The sequence below is a fragment of the Ochotona princeps genome, chromosome 10 (assembly GCF_030435755.1).
Source record: "Ochotona princeps isolate mOchPri1 chromosome 10, mOchPri1.hap1, whole genome shotgun sequence".
Classification (NCBI taxonomy): domain Eukaryota; kingdom Metazoa; phylum Chordata; class Mammalia; order Lagomorpha; family Ochotonidae; genus Ochotona; species Ochotona princeps.
The window spans coordinates 9,107,418-9,125,987 of NC_080841.1; the positions used below are offsets into that span (position 1 = coordinate 9,107,418).

The 18,570-nt window shown below is 37.0% G+C and overlaps 1 protein-coding gene across 2 annotated transcripts in view; it reads right to left on the minus strand.

Annotated features, from left to right (window-relative positions):
* Positions 1-18,570, minus strand: part of KCNT2 (potassium sodium-activated channel subfamily T member 2) — a 354,431-nt gene that overhangs the window by 26,765 nt on the left and 309,096 nt on the right. The window contains exons 22-25 of one of the 2 annotated variants that reach the window (XM_058668959.1): positions 12,835-12,936; positions 10,648-10,731; positions 9,009-9,137; positions 3,783-3,803 (exon numbers count right to left, since the gene is read on the minus strand). In XM_058668959.1, the coding sequence (XP_058524942.1) occupies positions 3,783-3,803; positions 9,009-9,137; positions 10,648-10,731; positions 12,835-12,936 (336 nt within the window). The remainder of the gene's footprint in view (positions 1-3,782; positions 3,804-9,008; positions 9,138-10,647; positions 10,732-12,834; positions 12,937-18,570) is intronic. The other variant, XM_012929978.2, reaches the window with a different exon arrangement.

Below are 18,570 nucleotides of genomic sequence, written 5' to 3' on the forward strand. Positions count from 1 at the left end.
TATATAAAAAATATTTTGTTTTGTTTTATGATATAGTTCCATAGGCTCTGGGGTTGCCCGTGCCCTTCTGCAAGTTTTGCCCCCCACCCACTCCTTTTGATTTCCATTCTAGTTTTACAATGAATGACCTTCACGAATTCTCACAAGTCTATCATGCTGCTATTGAAGTATTTCTTGGCAATGTAGGCATGGACATTGTCAGAGAGTCTGTCATCTTACTGTTAGGGTATATTCATTTAGAGGCACACAGCACTTTGTTTCCATATCTGAAGATATCAGTCTTCACTACATTCCATTATATATCCCCTAACATGTACTATCTTAAATAAAGACTAAACAAGGTGGCAGACCACATGGTAGATACGATTATTTGTAATCTTACATAAAAAATCTAAGATACTATTATTAATCCAAGTACATCAAATCACCACTGTTTGGAGAACACCTACATGATGTATATCAAGCATATAATTTTCCATTCAGGAGTCATTTTGTAGCCTTTTGTACGGATTCAATGAAGAGCTGTGTGAATAAAAGGCTTAATTCACTTCCTGTGGTAGTGAAAAAGTCCTAGGATGAATTCAAGGCTGTGTAAGATGCTAAATGGACATAAAACTATGACCATGTAGTTAAGTTAAATCAAATAGACTGAGTGCACTGAAATAGACTTCTGTTAATACATGGAACTCTTATCAAGTTAAAAAAAAGGAAATGATACAAGTAACAAACACTTTCACTGAAAAAAATTAAGAATCAATACTTATAAAATACTTCTTAAATTTAAAGGGATCAACACTAAAAATTTAAGAGAAAATGAAGAAATCTATAGATGAGCTCAGCCTGATCCTATGTGTATGTGTTCTAGAATTAGAACTTACTAGAAATTAGTAATTATGAGAGTACTTCAAACTGTTCACATAATATGGAATCAAAAGAAATCTTGGTGCAAAAAATACTGAAATACATGCATAAAATTCTCCAGAAAGTTTGTGAAAATGCATATTATCAAAGATCCATGCATCAAATTCAAAGCTTTTTATACAAAAATTAATTTTTTATTAATAATATAATCTTATCTTCCTATTTCCTATGAAATTTTGAAATTATTTTTGTATGTATCTGACTATTGTTAGAAAGAATTTATGCAAAACGTGGGATGATTACCTTTAAGTATCACTTATGGCTGTAAGTGTATCAATTTTCTGAGGCAATATCATCCACTCAAAAAGGATGTATAATAGAGAGTGGTTGACTGGCATTAGGGTGACGTCAGTCAGGAGGACTAACTTTTAACAAGATGCAGAGCACGAAGACTATAAACTCTACAAGGGAGACTGGCAAACTAGAAAATAGCTGCTGTATATATCATGCGTCTATTTATTCTTGAGTAATAGTAAGATATTTAGATTTAAATGTTCATTTATTTTTATTGGACAGGTAGCTCTACAGAGACAAGGAACAAGACAGAAAAAGATCTTCATGCACTGGTTCACTCCACAAATAGCCAGAAGGCCAGCAGAGTCAAACTGATCTGAATCCAAAAGCCAGGAGGTTTTTCCAGGTCTCCCATGTAAGTGCAGGGACCAAAGGCCTTGGGCCATCCTCTGCTACTTTCTCAGGCTACAAGAAGGGAGCTGGATAGGAACTGGAACAGTTGGGACATGAATTGGCACGCATATGGGATCCTGGCATTGCAAGAGGAGGATTAGCCAACTGAGTCATTCTGCTAGGCTTCCTAGTTTTATTTTTCATTATACTTTTTATTTTATGTTACTTCATTTTCTTCCTTTTCCTATATTTGCCCTGTTAAAGTGTTATTTTACAGTCATACATCAGAATGTTAAGCTTGTAATGGTGAAGTGAATGGCTAGGCTACTGTAGTAATTGGGGACAAATAAAAAAAGATTCTGGGAAGATGGAGAGGGAGAAAAATCCTTATTTTTTTTTTACATCTGCATTGTGAAGAGTAAGAAATCTACTCATGTTATATAAAAGCACAGTAACAACAAATACATTTGTTGGAAGCCAGCAAAGGGAAGATTCCGTCTCTCCCCTTCTCTCTTCCCTTCCCCTCTCTTCCCCACTCTTTTTCTTTCTCTTATCCTGTTGTTATAACCTTCAAGTAGATGAAAACAAACAGACATTTTTTTAAAGATTTCAAATCATCTGTTCCATGATGGAACAGATCATGCCCAAGGATCATTCAACCAAACAAAACAACTGGATAAATGAGTGATACTCAGATTAAGGGCAAGAGTATCATTCAATAATGTCTTATGTCATGCAGTTATTTAAATACAGAAAATAAAGAAATTTGACTTAAAGTAGTAAAAGCATCAAACATATTCTATAGATTTTTTCCATGTGAGTAAAGAAAGAAAATTTTTCATCAATCTGACAGTAGTATGCAAGATAATGAAGGGAAGATACTTCTAGCACATTAAATCTACCAACAGGTAATGACATCTAAAACTGGAAATGTTAAGTATTTACAAAACATATTTTATTTGTTGATACGTTCCAAACACCTGAGTGTACCTGTCTAGTGTTATTAAGTACATATTGTAATTCTGGTAGATGTTGAAATAGAATCTGGTAGATAAAGAGCAAGAGTTTGCTCTTCATGATAAGAAGGCAGAGCATCTAAGACTGAAAACACAAATTTTCCATCCATCATTATAGAGGTTGTTGAAACTACAAGAAGCAGTGAATGCTTGGCTATACATAGCTTTTACAGACATAATTATGGTTCAAGCATCAACTCCCAGGTGGATCCTGAACAGTACATGGTGGTCAGAAATTGGCAGAGGCTGTTACAGTAAACTCTAGTGCCTGAAAGCAGAGCCTTTTTTTGCTTTATCAGATGGTGATACATTCAAAACTGAGGTCTGCTACTTCCTGTTTGCTTGTTCTTGGTCTAGTTTATTTGTCTGCTTCTCAGCTGCTTGTTTAAAAATGGACATGGATTTCACTGCTCCGTGTCTGGCCTAGTTCACTTAGTGTAATATCATGAAAGTGCATTCATGTAATTTCTTCCCCTAAAAAACTCAAATTCAAGGACAAAAATGTGGTTAACAGGGTTCAGGAGATTAAGGAGATGTTAGTTTAATAGTCCACTTTCTGTTAAGATCATAAAGAAATTAATTAAACTAATTAGGTTCCAGAGACTAGATGCTTTGTGTGACAACTGTAGCTAGTAGTAATACATACAATTAAATCCTTGGTAATAATATGAGTAACCTTGCTTTAGAAACACTATGGTATTCAAAGATAAACAGTTTGTGAAATACATCATACAGGTAGCTAAACAGACTTTAATGTCACACATTTAAAAAGCAAAAGAAAGTTGGTTTTCATATTATTAAAAAGCATGATCACACCCTGAAATATATTTTACATAATATTAAAATATTAAAACATGCATAGCACCTTTATCTATTAATGCCCTAGATTCAGCATATAACATTCCTAATATTTAGGAAAATAGACATATATTAATTTTACAGTGCAATTTTTATAATAATACATTTTAAAAACTAAATAATTATATATATATTGTGATTATCTAAAAAAGAAATCAATTTGGAAAGGCAAACTTTAAGACAAACAAAAATTAATTTTCAGCCTATTGGGGGAAATATGAAATCATCTATTTGAAATCATTTCCACTTAGTTGATTTGTCTTAGAATCTGAAATATTGAACTCAATCTTTCATAATCTATTCTCTAATAGTTGTGAATTTAAATACTACACAATTTGAAGACAACTAGGAAGTACTTACTTGGGATGCTATTTCACGAGACTGACATAATGAGAGAGAAAAAGAAACACACAAAATACAGTTTAAACAATGACTAAACAACACATACATGAAAGAATCAACAACAAGGATGGATTATGACAAACATCAACAGAATGCTTATAATATAACGACATCTGTATTTACTGTAATATTTAGCAAACTTAAATGAAGAATACATTATTTTTTACTTACTTAAGACTTGAAGTTATTTGTTTTTTCATTTTTCTAAATGTACCTGAGATTGACAGAATGAAAATCTGATGCTAATAGAAGAAAATAAAATAGCTGATATTCTTCTTGAGAGAATCCTTAGGTCATCATTGACATTAACAATAATCATTGACGTTAACATTTGGATTATTTTAAATCTTCGATGTTTTAGTTACATTCATCTTTTTTTCTCTTCATAGACGTGAAATTAAGTTTTTAAAAATATTTTGCATTTTCACATGGCTGAAGAGTTTAAATTTATTTGGCAGAGAAACAGAACAGAAGAGTTCCCATCCACTGATTCATTCCTCATAGACCCTCGCGGGCCTCTGCTTGGGGTCAATCAAAGCCAGGAACCTGGAAAAGTGGTCAAATTTCCTTACAGAAATGGTGGAAATCCAACCATCTGAGACATCACTGCTGACTCCCATTAGCAAGAAGCTAGTCAGATATCAAACCCTCATACTGAGAATCGGATGTGAATGTCTGAATTAACACCTAAGCTGCTCACCTGGGTGTAACTCCCAAGAGTCATTTATACTATCTGAATATTCACTTAATATTTTCTGCTCAAATTCCATCCACATAACGTCCTATATTTTACAGCTGTAAAGTTAATTGTTGCTTTTTATATATGTAACTTTACAAACATATATTTCACGAATCGTAGTTTACCCATTTCAAATGTGCTAAAAATAAAGTTATTTTAGCTTATCTATTAAGTGGCGCAAATCATCACTTTTATGTTTTTTCATCATCCCCATAAATTTCATCACATCCTTTATCTGTGAATCCCTATGCTCCTCACATCACCCTATTTAGAAATTACTGGTCTACTTTCCCTCATTCTACATTTGCCTTCATGGGCATTTCAAGAAAATGGAAATCATGTAATACGTCTGTCTTCTCTCATTTAAACAACTGATGTTGGAGGTTGTGCAGATAATTGCACACACACATACATAGTTGGTTTCTAATGCTAAATAGTGTATTTTCTCATATGAATATAACACATTTTGCCTATCTGATCAGAAGTTGAAAATATTTTGGCTGTAACTTGTAATATTACACATCTGTAAGTCTGTGTGTAAATGAATGAACATTCATTTCTTTGGGATAGATACTTAGGAGTGGATGTTTTTATGTTAAATTCTCAAATTTTCTTCTCCCTTGATAGTGCATCTATTCGTTACGTTTGTCTTCTTTCAATTTGTATATTTTGACATCTGAAATAATAGGGGTTTTTGAGTTGTCTTCTCTTATTTAAGGAGAGGAAGGTCATGCATTTGACCTAACAGTTAAGACTCCTGTGTTCCTGATTGGAGTTCCTGAGTTCAATAACCATCACCAGCCTCCTGCAGCCTCCTGCAAATCCTTCCTGTCCATAGTGTGCACAACTGAGACGGAGTTTCCAGGTTCTAGCTTGAGCTCCAAGCCATAGTGGTCGATTGAGGCATGAACCGGTACTCCATTTCCCTTCCAGCTCCCTGCTTATGGCCTGGCAAAGCAGCAGAGGATGGTCCAAAGACTTGCAACAATGCACCCACGTGGAAGACTAGGAATAAGCTGCTTACTCCTGGCTTCAGATCGGCTCAGCTTTGGCTGTTGGGGCCACTTGGGGAGCGAATCAATGGATGGAAGATCTTGTTTCTCTCTCTCTCTCCTCCTTTCTGTAAATCTCACCTCCTAATAAAAAAAATTTAAAAAAATATTTAAAAGAATTTAAAAAATGCCTATAACTGACCTAAGTGTCCTACTTGTATTTTCTAACAAAAAGAACAAAAATTTACATAACGGGGCCCGGCGGCGTGGTCTAGCGGCTAAAGTCCTCGTCTTGAAAGCCCCGGGATCCCATATGGGCGCCGGTTCTAATCCCGGCAGCTCCACTTCCCATCCAGCTCCCTGCTTGTGGCCTGGGAAAGCAGTTGAGGACGGCCCATACTGCACCCACGTGGGAGACCCGGAAGAGGTTCCAGGTTCCCGGCATCAGATCGGCGCGCATCGGCCCGTTGCGGCTCACTTGGGGAGTGAATCATTGGACGGAAGATCTTCCTCTCTGTCTCTCCTCCTCTGTGTATATCTGTCTGTAATAAAATGAATAAATCTTTAAAAATATATATATATATACACATAACGAAGCTCCTTTATGATCAATAACTTTTGGGCATCTGAAGATGAAAGTTATTCAAATATATGCTTGAGCCAAATGTGTGTTTGTTTATATATACACATATTAATATACGTGTATAAATATATGTATATAAGTATATTTATACAGCTAGATAGGTATATCCACAGGATAATGTGTTTATGCCAAATGGTAATTTTGCATCTTTCAAAACTACAATATCTTAAAGAACAAAGTACAGGACATACATGAACTTGACATAACATGAACTTGAAAACTAACTGTTCGCATTATACATTTTTATCATTTGTGTGTTAGGTTATAAATGCTAGAGAACTTAATATAGTGTTTTATTTGCCTTTATTGTCTGGAAAATAAAACCGGAAGGTAGGATCAACTCTTGCAGTCACTGAATGTAAACGCAGATAAACATTAGCAATCACTGCACCTATTAGTACAATCTGTAATAAACGCTTATTTATCCTATTTTTTCTTTAATTTCTGCTGCCTCATTTTTTCTCACAATAGGTGGAATATTGACTCTAAATAAAAATATGTTGTATGTGTCACCTGGTGAATTGAACTCAGTTCGAGGAAACAGGAGGTATCATTTTTTATTTAATTCAGGCTAACATGGCCTGCAACATATGTGTTTTATATAGACAGAGGTTTGGGGATTTATAAACATTTTACTGAAGTGATCCTGTAATGAATGGATTTGCCAGCATCAATTTTGATATTTACAACACAAACAACACAAAACAATGTCTTCAACAATACAAAAAGAGTGACAGAAATATGGACTTGATCCAAAGCAGGAACATAGTCAAATTCACAAAGATTATGTGAATATGCAAAAACAAGATGTGGCCACATTCTATTGAATGAAAATCTTCTTTGCAGTAAACATAGTCACACAATGTCTGTGTACCCAGCAATACATAAATCCTAGTGTGGTAATTATTGCAAGTGGAGAGATGGTTGAGTCATGAGAGCTTTTTCTGAAGCCTCTGGCCATGCCAGGAAGCAGTGACAGACAGTCATGTAAGGAGCAAGTGGCAGGCGCTCACCAGAAACTGGAGCAGGGCCTTCGATCTTGGCCAGCCCAACACCCATAGCTGCAAAAAATCAGCTGAACTGTTTGTAAGTCTCTCGGTTCAGGCACTAGTCTCAGCACCTGATTGCCTCACAGTAAAAGCACCATTTTGTCTATCTTTGACCAAATAATGATTTTTGGGAATCCATTATTCTTAATTTTTAAGGAATTTCTAGACAAAAAACCTCACATATTTCACTCTCTTGGATGTTTCTTCAATCTGCCATTGCTGCTCTTCTGTGGTTTGGTCTTGCTATTTGTGGTATCAACCACGGGAACACAGAGGTACAACCAAAACCACACCAATTCAGCTGAAGAGATAGCCATAAAACTCCATAAGTCACCTTTGACTACCATGAAACCACTTAAAAACAGCTCAGATAACTAAATTGTTTACCACTGGCCTCATATAGTAAGTTTCAGCAACAACAACCAAAAAACCCACAAATATTTACCATTAGCTATGTATTTCCGATAATCTTTTCCAATTCATGAACCTATTAAGGTTGTCATATTATGGTGTGGAGTATTAAAATGCCTATGATCGGGACCAGCACAGTAGCCTAGTGGCTAAAGTCCTTGCCTTGCATGGGCCAAGATCCCACATGGGTACCAGTTTGTACTCCTGCTGTTCCATTTCCCTTCCAGCTCCCTGCTTGTGGCCTGGCAAAGCAGCAGAGGATGGTTCAAATCCTTGCAACAATGCACCCATGTGGGAGACCAGGAATAAGCTGCTTACTCCTGGCTTCAGATCGGCTCAGCTTCAGCTGTTGGGGCCACTTGGGAAGCGAATCAATGGATGGAAGATCTCTCTCTCTCTCTCTCTCTCTCTCCTCCTTTTTGTAAATCTCGCTTTCCAATAAAAGAAAACAAATGAATGTTTAAAAAGAATTTAAAAAATGCCTATGAGTGACCTAAGTGTCCTACCTGTATTTTCTCATAAAAAGAACAAAAATATATATAACCAAATTCCTTTATGATTAATAACTTTTGGGCATCTGAAGATGAAAACTATTTATAATTTGCGTTTGTTTATATATATATATTTATATAGATAAATCTGCAGGATAATGTGTTCATGTCAAATGTTTATTTCAGAAAACAGTATAATTTTAAAGCTGATATTTTACAAAGGATGTAAAAATTGCTCAGAACCATGTAACAACACCAAACTAAAATGTGGCCATGTTCTCAGTTGCATGTAGTCATCACAAGTAAACTGTCCTTTTCTGCTCATAGATCACTGTGAAAATCACTGGGCCTTCCCCAGGTATGACATGCCAATATTTTTGGACTTTTCTTTTGGCTTTGGAGTGATTTTTCACTCTAGCTATCGAGAAATGGGAATCCCAATACTTACTAACGTTGGTTGGCTTGGCCTTTTCCTAACTAATGCATGCCACTGAAGAATATTCTAGAAATCTTGGTTACCCTCTGTCAGATATTTTTGTATGAGCCAGAACTTTAAGAGTCTTTAGAGTTAATTTGTTTCCTGAAATGTTCTATAATTTTTTAATCCCAGATCTAAAAAAGAATCCAGAACCCAAGTGCCATAACTGGCAGACTACAGCCAATCTTATGTTATACAGTCTGATGCCATTTACAAAAGCTACCTGAAAAGTGTTTTCGTTCTGACAATTCGTTATATCTGATTAAAGACCATTCTTTTTCATTTCTATGGCTTTTTTTCAGAAACCAATTTGCAAGTTTAGGAATGATTTGTATCTATTGTACTGCACAACAGAGCAGGAACATTTTGATATTTCCAAACCTCAGATGTGGTGAGTTTCTGACATTCAGTCCTGTAGATTCCAATGGGAACATCTCCAGTGGATGAACACAACTTCTGATAAAGCCTGGCGTAAGTTCTGATCCATAAGTCCTCCTCAGTGATTTTCATCTACAAGAAGAGTGGATTGTTCACATATTAAGGGAATCAGAGATATTAAACCTAGTGGTTATCCTGCATGAGTTCAAGGCAGAATTTATTATTATTTGGAATTCTCAAAATAATATTATATAAGTATTAATTCATGCATGCACAGGAACCAGGGCTGGTGGCAGGCCTGGTGGGGGTTATTGAGAGTTGCTCCTACTGGACTGCATTTCCCACTGGTGTACATGAGTGCTGAGAGTGTGCTGGGCAGCAGTGGGCTGGCTACAGCATCTATTGGTTTATGTAAGAGATGGGGCTAGAGACAGAACTGCAATCACCAGTGTGTGTAGGCCATGGTGGCTGACACACTGACCCAGAGCCCCATACTGGCTAGCACACACCTGCAGTCACCTCAGATAAGATTTCTTTGTGGATCTTCAACTGAACCGCTGGACTCAGAACTCCAGTTATGGGGTGAATCGCATGATATGTGGCCTGTAAAGTGCATGTGTCACAACTGTGCCTCTTCAGTGGCTTAGATAGAGTCGTGGACAGCATACCCAAATACACATAAAAGATATGGCACTTCAGAGGACATCTGGTGCTGTAGCACAGGAAGGAGGGCAAAACAAATTGCTCAACTACTCCAACTAAACATGAGTGGACACGCTAAGGTGGACTTTGACAGCCAATGGACCTTGGAAGGATTTCTTCATTCTTGGATCAGCAAGATTCACAGCATTTCAGAACTAAGGAAACCACTTGAGCAAAACCGGTGCAGCATGCTGCACATCAGGGACCCTGGGATGACGTCAGGTGGCTGTCCCCCATCCCTGATACTGGGACGATTGGGAGACCGGGTGCGGCTTGTCCCGTAATCTCCCGTTTCCCAGATACAAAAAGAAGAGAGAGAAAATCCAGAAACAAGGGTCTCACCAGCTTTCTCCTAATCCTTGACCCTCCCCACCCTAATCAACTATGTAAACATTATCAAAAATAAAATTGAAAAAATACTTAAACTACATGATCACTGTTTTCCTAGACAAGATGCTGTCCTTTGTCTAAATCTGTCAATCTCAAATTGCCAGTAAACAGGAAAAGATTCCTCTGAAATTTGTACAAAATTACTCTTTCATTGCTTTAAATTAAAAATATTTTTGTCGAGACTGTTTTAAATTATTGTTTAAGATCCAGGTGTCAGCATAAAGACAAGCCGACTTCTGGAGAGCAACGCTCTTCCTCCAGCCCCACACAAGAACTGCTCTGTCACATATCCAAGTTTCTATCTGCGGGTGATCCGATGTAATGTGTTAGCTTAAACAAAGCAGAACTTGATACACTGTGGTTTTCTCAAGAGTTTTAACACTGAGAACTAATAAAGTTATTGCAGAAAAATTGACTGGGGGAGGGGGTGGCAATAAAAAAAAAAGATCCAGGTGTCACTGTAAATGAACACACAATAGGAAAAGCATAGAAGAGAAAAGAGTAAGACAAACTGATTGCAGAAGTGGTATTGTAGTAATTATTAACTTACGGAACAGAGAAAGCCAGATCCTGGTATTGTATCCAGTCCCAGAAGAAGTCTGGTGATAGAAATCATATAATCCTTCACAAATGACTGAAACATAGACAAAAATATGTGTGTTACTTGTTCAAGATGCACAGAATGCTTAGGTGTATGAAGACTTCAATGATTACCTTTAATAACTCTTCCCCTCCATGCAAAAGAAAGAAAAATTTCAATTGTCAGCGTAAGTAGATACATACTGCTCATAAAGAAATACACAAAATAACTATCACATAGAATATAGTGATAGGCTTATGTGTGTTATTAAATGTGACAGAACATTTTTAGATTTTTTAATAGCAAGAAGTATGAACTGAAATAAAGTAGTGAATTAACTGAAAAAGTTAAATGTACAATAAGACACATCATGCAATTTTTAAAGATTGAGTTCAATGCTAGGAAAATGAATTTATAAAAAAAATCATCATTTACTATTATACTTGCATGATTTTACATATCATTTTTAAATTGAAATTTAAAAAAAAACACTGAATTATCACATTATCCTGGTGTGATGGTGAGTTTCCTATATTGAAAATGTTGGAGGCTAGAAAAGCATTTACAGATTCAGAGAAAAAATTTACTAGTAAGAAACAATGGATATTGAGATTGAAATATTCATCCTTGGTTGCTGAAGACCTGTTAACGACGTATCAGCAATTTCTCCAAAGGGTAATTACTCTATGTTTTACTAATGCTGAATTGATTTCCAAAATCAAGTCACATATTTTTAAATGAAATAGGATAAATTTTACTAAAACAGAAAACAGATGCAGCAAATTGCATGCAGAGGGCGCCCATGTGATACTGTGAGAGTTCTGTTTTAATTCCATGTATGTGAAGGTGTGTATTGGAGTGATGCACAGAGCACATTTACTCTGTGACAATGTAACAACTTGTAAGACTGTAAGTCTGCAGAAGCCTTGGTAAACACCCAGTTTCCTGTTTCTCTATAATATAAATCATGAGGTAAAAATGAAGAGGGAGAAAAATTACATTTTCCTTCTGTTTAACTGATCTATTAGACTTGTTCGGGAGATTGCATTTAAACATTGTGTACTGGAAAACCAAGAACCATTGGTGCATAACATCCAACATTTGGCGGCTACTGATATAAAATCGTCAGTTTCAGCACTGCTCTTTGAATAAACCTCCCCCACGATTCTCTCCGGAATGGACTGGAAGCCGTGTGTGTGGCAGTGGTGCTCCGGGTAGCAGGCTTGCTCCTGGCATGCCCAGATAACGCGTAAGGAAACGGAGGCACACAGGAGCATTTATTCTGCTTAGCTGAGTTTGTTCCAGCTCATCTGGAAGAAACAGATGGCTGCTGACATGACTAGAGGCAGACTTCTGGACAAAATTAGCCCAAAATACAGCCAAAAAGCTTTAACTCAGGGTCAGTTTACTCAGTAAAGCAATTATAGAAGAAGACAGATAAATATATAATCAAAAAGGATGCGCACAATACAACACTTAATTTGAGATTAACATTATCATATCATTTAAATTCCCATGAATATGCTTTGGTTTTGATGGAAATATCTAGAAATTTTCTGGTTACTTGAATCAGAGAATATGAAATATTAAATCTTTCCAGTTTCTGTCAGAAACAAAAATGGGTATATTTATAGGAAATAATATCCCATTAACTGCTTCGCTGTAATAAAACGGCAATGTTAATTTGGCATCCGAGAACAAGCCATGGTTCTGAGTTGTAAAATATCTTTCATATTTTCTATCATAGGCAATAATTAGAAATGTTTAAAATGCCCCTGGCCTATCAACTTACTGAAATTTAATGTGTTCTACGGTTCATAATCTTTATTTTTAACCAAGGAATTTTCATAACTTTCGTTTTAACCAGTAATATACTTGGAATAATCTGTGAAATGTTTTAAAATGTAGTAGTAGATATTATGGCACACCGTCACCAAGGAAAACCTAAAAAATTCTCTCAGTGATCATTTTTGAACAATATTTTTTCTCACAAAATGTTTTATGGAAACAATAATTCAGTAAACACATGAGGCAATAATTACTTTCAGAGCCATCGTAAGTTAGCAGCCTCATGAGAAACATTATATGTATCATTTAAATAAAATCTAAATGAAATATAAAAATACCCATTTTAGGGAGAAAAGGAACATCTCATACCTGATACAAAAGTGTGTCCAACATACTGATGCTAAATACTCTTCCAGCGGCAAAAGGCAGCCGAAACATAAAAGCCAAATTAGACCCTCTCTCCCGTTCTTTCTGTTCAGAAAATTGAGACAGAAAAAATTTTGACTGTGCTATCTTCAATGCATTTCTGCATAAACAATACATTTCTTGACATGTGTGAAAAAATTAATTCCCATCATATAGTTCTTAGCTGTCAGAGTGCAACTACTTGACTTGCAGCTGTGTTTTACAGTATTCTTTCAATTTTGAAAAGTAAGTTTTCCTCATCCATAGAAACACCTGGTAGTTAAGAAGTTGGTTATTTCAAATGGTAGATATGCATTTATTCTTCATAAAAAAGGTAACAGCAAATAAACAAGCATAGTGAGAACCATATAATCAAATGTAAAAGAAAATCCTAGTCAAACAATGTATTATAGTACTTCAAAGGTTTTTCTTTATATACTCTAAGGAAAAAATAGACATGTAGCAAGCTGTTGGTGGCCTAAACATGTGTGCCTGCCTGCCCTTGTCCCCAGGAATTCCTAACCCTCAAGGTGAAGGCCTCAGAATGTGCAGTCCTTACAGACGGGATGAGGGAGCTTACCAAGGAAGCACTACTTGATACTATTCACATTCAGGTGCTACTGCCAACGTGAGGGACTGGCAGGCAGTCCCTGAATAGGCCATGAGGTTACTGGCACTCTGTCCTAGTGAGTGGATTAACACGCTGAGGATGGGAGAGGTTAGTTTTCCAGACAGCAGCTTTGTTACAACATCTCTCCTATGTGTGCATGCTTTTTGGGCACAGTAAGACACAGCAAAGAGGCCCTCACCAGGGCCTGGCACCTTCATATTGGTCTTTGCAACCTGCAGAACTGTGAGAAATACATTTTTTTTCTTTAAATGGTATTCTATCCGGGCCGTGGTATTCTGTGCTAGCAGCAGAAAACAAAGATAACCATTTAAGAACCAGGGATGTGGACCATGGCTAGACATTGAATCTGCTAACACCTTCATCCCAGACTTCTCAGTCTCTGATCTGAGATATAAACATCTCCGGCTTATAAACCTCTCAATCGATGGTAGTTTGTTGTGGTTCCCAGTAGACTGATACAGCCTATCATGGTCTGCAGTCTTTATGTTTCTGCCATCTTAATTTTATTTCTCCATCTGCTTTATTTAAGTTGTGCCAGCCACACCAGTTTGCAGCTACAGTTCTATAATGTACAAAAATACTGTGTTTATACATGAATGGGAATGTGATAAAGCGAGGGAAATTTTTTGGAGATCTTTTTTGCAATTATACTCATGTTGTAAATGAAAGCAAGTGTCCAATATATTTTTGACATTTCTATTTTGGAAGCAGTTCCTAAAGAATGGAAGTGATACTGGTATTTCACAAGTGATAAACTCAAAAACACAAGTTTCCTTTGCTACCAACATCACTTCAGTAGAAAAAAAGAGATACAGCTAAGTAGGTTAAAAAAAATCAACCTCCAGCTCTTGAGGCAACAAAAGCAAACTATGCTTCTAATGTAGTTACTTTGGGGCTGCCACAGGAAGATATGCCTCCCTCATCCTCATGTTAAGAAGATATGGGAGGTAGCATTTTCAAGTGATGGGATGGATGAACTAGGGCTATTGCTTGTGTTGATAATGATCTGAGACTGACTTGATCTTTGGATTTTAATTAGACATGCACATGAATTTGGAGCTCCAAAACAGCCAGACCTTGGAGCAGAATAAATAACTTCCAAAATATCCATAGTGTATGCCTAGCTGAGAAGACCATGAGACCATGAGACTGCCTCACGAGATATTCACAGAGAAGGCAAGGGGAGCAGCAAAAACATCAAGTGGTGTCCCACATGCGTCTACACTCACAGCTTCATAGGATATTCTGTAATGTACCAACCTCAGTTAAAAGTGCTTAACTCGAGCAGCCCATGAAGGTGAGTAGGAAACAAAATGGAATCAGTTGTTCTTATTTTAAGTAGTGTTTCTTGGAAATCTGGGAACACATGTAGTTCTTAAGATTTGCCAAGCACTCAGAGGAGAGAACAAAGCCATGGTACCTTAATGCCAAGTTAAAGCAAACAGCCAGAATAATATGCAAGGACGCATGAGAATCTGAAGTTTAGGATTTGCCATTAGGCAGACCACCTGGGAAACAGCAAGACTGCTGGAGACTGGACTATCCAGTCTTCTTTTCCAGGCTATTATTGTTCTGGGAATTCTTTTTTTTTTTTAAGATTCATTTTTTTTATTGGAATGTCAGATGTACAGAGAGGAAGAGAGACAGAAAGGAAGATCTTCTGTCTGATGATTCAATCCCCAAGTGATCGCAATGGCCGGCGCTGCGCCAATCTGAAGCCAGGAGCTTCCACGCTGGTGCAGGGTCCCAAGGCTTTGGGCCGTCCTTGACTGATTTCCCAGGCCACAAGCAGGGGGCTCAATGTGAAGCAGGGCCGCTGGGATTAGAATCGGCACCCATATGGGATCCTGGAGCATTAAGGTGAGGTCTTTGGCTGCTAGGCCCCCATGCTAGGCCCTTCTGGGACCCATGTTCCCTCTAACAGACAGCATGTGATACATGGCTGAGTACATCTTTATGGCTTTGTATTTTGCCATATCCCTCAGTTTTCATCAGCTTTTCTTTCTTATTTTTTAATGTCAGATTTAGCTGCAGCAGAATTTAACAAGGCACAGATTTGCTCATAAATTGACCAGGCAAGCAACGATGATTTGAAGGTAACATTGTAGGGGTACAGAAAAGCCCTTCCATGGAGTTAGACACTGGTGCGACGGTGCAACAGCAGGCACACATAGAGACTGGAGGGGCTGAGGACACAGAAGCTTTCCATTCATGGAAGGAGAAAACAGTGAAACATCACACTGCCTACTGCTAGAAAATCAAGTGGGAAGAAGCCTGGGGAAAGCCGGAACTTAGCAGTCAGAAACTATCCTCTACTTCTTCCATGTGTTACCATCTTGTCTTTGGCCTCAACTATTTCTTCTTGGATTTGTAAGCCTTTATGCTAGCTTTCACATTTTCCCAAAGTCCAATTAGAGCGTCACCCCAAACACTGCTCTGTAACTGAATTTTGCATTTTAGTATAACAAATTCCCCATCATGCTGAATCATGTACAGACCAATTAATAAAGACGAAAAATGACTAACTAATCAACCCAAGGATTGCTTGCTTCTCTTTCCCACTCCACCTATCTAATATAGCAATTCCAGCTCTAATTCACTTAACCATAACTATTCCCTCTTCTGCAACCTATGGCTAAAACACTTAATGAGACCTACCTCTCTTATTAATATCCCAACCCCAAGCCTTTTGTCACTCCAAGTTATTCTGCAGAATTTTACCAATTAAATTTATTCACAACTTTCATAATTTATATTTTGGCTCATCATTCTTAGTTCACTCTTTGGATCAGACTTTCCTGGATATGCCTGGAGAACAGAGGCAGCACTTTGATGAAACCGCATTGCACCCTGATAAGAGCCTGACTTAAGAATGTCCTGACAATGGAGCTTAAGCTTAGACTGAATTCAGAGGATCAGGGTGGTGGTTTCTTGTGTATAGTGGTTTCTTGTTTTCAGATTGTCATTGATGATTTTCTCAATCCAGCATATGGCTCCCCAACATTAGGAAGCAGCCAATATTTAAAACACTTTTGTTTTATTCTCAAACGACAGTCACACACCACAGGTTAACTTAGCTTCCGCACAAAGGTTGATACCTGGACTTGAGTTTCCATGTCAGTGACTGGACTCATGTTATATCAGTCCCACACGCAGTATATCATGAAAACGCATCTAAAGGGCTGAATAAAGGGCTGTTATGTATTAGTTGAGTGAACTTGTACAAGTCACTTCAACTTCCTGTTCACCATTTCATTACCTGGGAAACATTCATATTAGAGTCTACATTCCATTCTGACTCCAATAAACAAAAACAAAGAACATCTAAGTAAGTTACCTATAGTTAATACTCAATACCTTTTATTAAGAATATTTGAAAATACCCAATTATGTATAAGCTTGAAGATTTGCTACTGTTTTCCATCTTCCTATAATGCTACTTCCCAAGCTGTCTCTGGGATCATCTGATATTATCAGTATAGTTTAAATCAGGTGTCCATTCCTTGAGAGAGGCCTTCCTTTATTATTTTATTTAAAGTAGATTTCCCTAGTTATTATTGTTTTACTTTCAGAGCTTTTTTGAAATCTATAACTTAGCACTTATTTTTTAGCAATTAGCTTCTAATTTGATTAAGCCACGAGTTATAAGACACCAGAGATATTTCCCACCTCATTACTTAATTAATATTTAACATAGTATCTGGTACACAGATGGCCAATTGAATATTATTGTACAGAAAAAAAGTGTGTCATTATTGTTGTGACCTACATGAAAAAATTATGTAATTTAAAGATTCAAAGAGTTATATACAGAAAGCAAGAAAAATAATGTGGAGTCCACACAAAACCCCACTTTTCTAATTTTGGTTATTTAGTGGAATTTGAAAATATGAAGGACTATAGTTGTGCTATGTAAAGCTTATATTTTTGACACACCAAAATTATCTATTATTCTTTATTTTATAATCACACATTAAAATACCTTCATATAAACATACCTTCATCCTAGTAGAACTCTACTCATTTTACTATTTACTTTGTCTTCTTCTACTAATGAATACCTAAAAGAAATCTATGTAATTAAAGTCCCAACTTAAACATTGGAGATAGTTTAAAATGCTTGGTGTAAACTGTTTTGTATTTAGGTTTGTTACCATTAATACATGGTAACATGCCTTCATAGAGGAATGCATGTGTTTCTGACACAAATTTTGCTTCCTCTAATTCATGAACATCTAACACACACAATGAAATCATACAACTTCTATGTGTAACAGGACAATGTGAGAGGTAAAAAAGAAGCATGGCAGTTTGACAGGCACAGTTAGTGGTTTCTACCCCTTGTTCTCAGTTACAGCTCCTTTACATTCCTTCATTCTCGCCTCTGGACTCAGCATTCAAACTGCAGCTCTGGTGGCTCTCAGCGTCTCTCCCACCTGCCCTTCGTCAGGGTGGGACAGAATCCATCATTACTAAAGCGCTTGCTTTCTTTGCACACCCTCCTATCTCAGTGTCTGCACTGCCTTGGACTGCTGACTCGTTGTCTTTGGTTTGTCTTACTTATACACATGCCGTCATAAGTCTTGAGATAAAGTCCTTAGCTAAACTGTCCTTCATGAAAGCCTTAACTTTTCTTGGGGCTGGTATTGTGCCATAGCATTATGAAGCCACTGCCTACAAAGCCAGCACACCATATGGACGCCATTTCATGTCCCAGGTGCTCCACTTCTAATCCAGCTCACTGCCGACTGTGTGGGAAAGCAGAGGAGTACCAAGCCAAACACTTTGGCTTCTGCTAAGCCATAAGGGAAACCCAGAAGAATCTCTTGGCTCCTTGATTCAACCTGGTTCAACTCTGAACCATAAGGTCATTTGGAGATTAGACTAATGGATTGAAAGGGTTCTCTTTCTGTCCCTCCGTCTCTATGATTTTAAATAAATAACAAAAAAGTTTTTAAAAGATAAACTTTTTTAAGGCTTTACAGTTAAGCATTTATGTGTGTAACACACACTTACATACTTCCTATTCTATTTTGAGCTTTTTTATGTATGACTATTACATACTATCA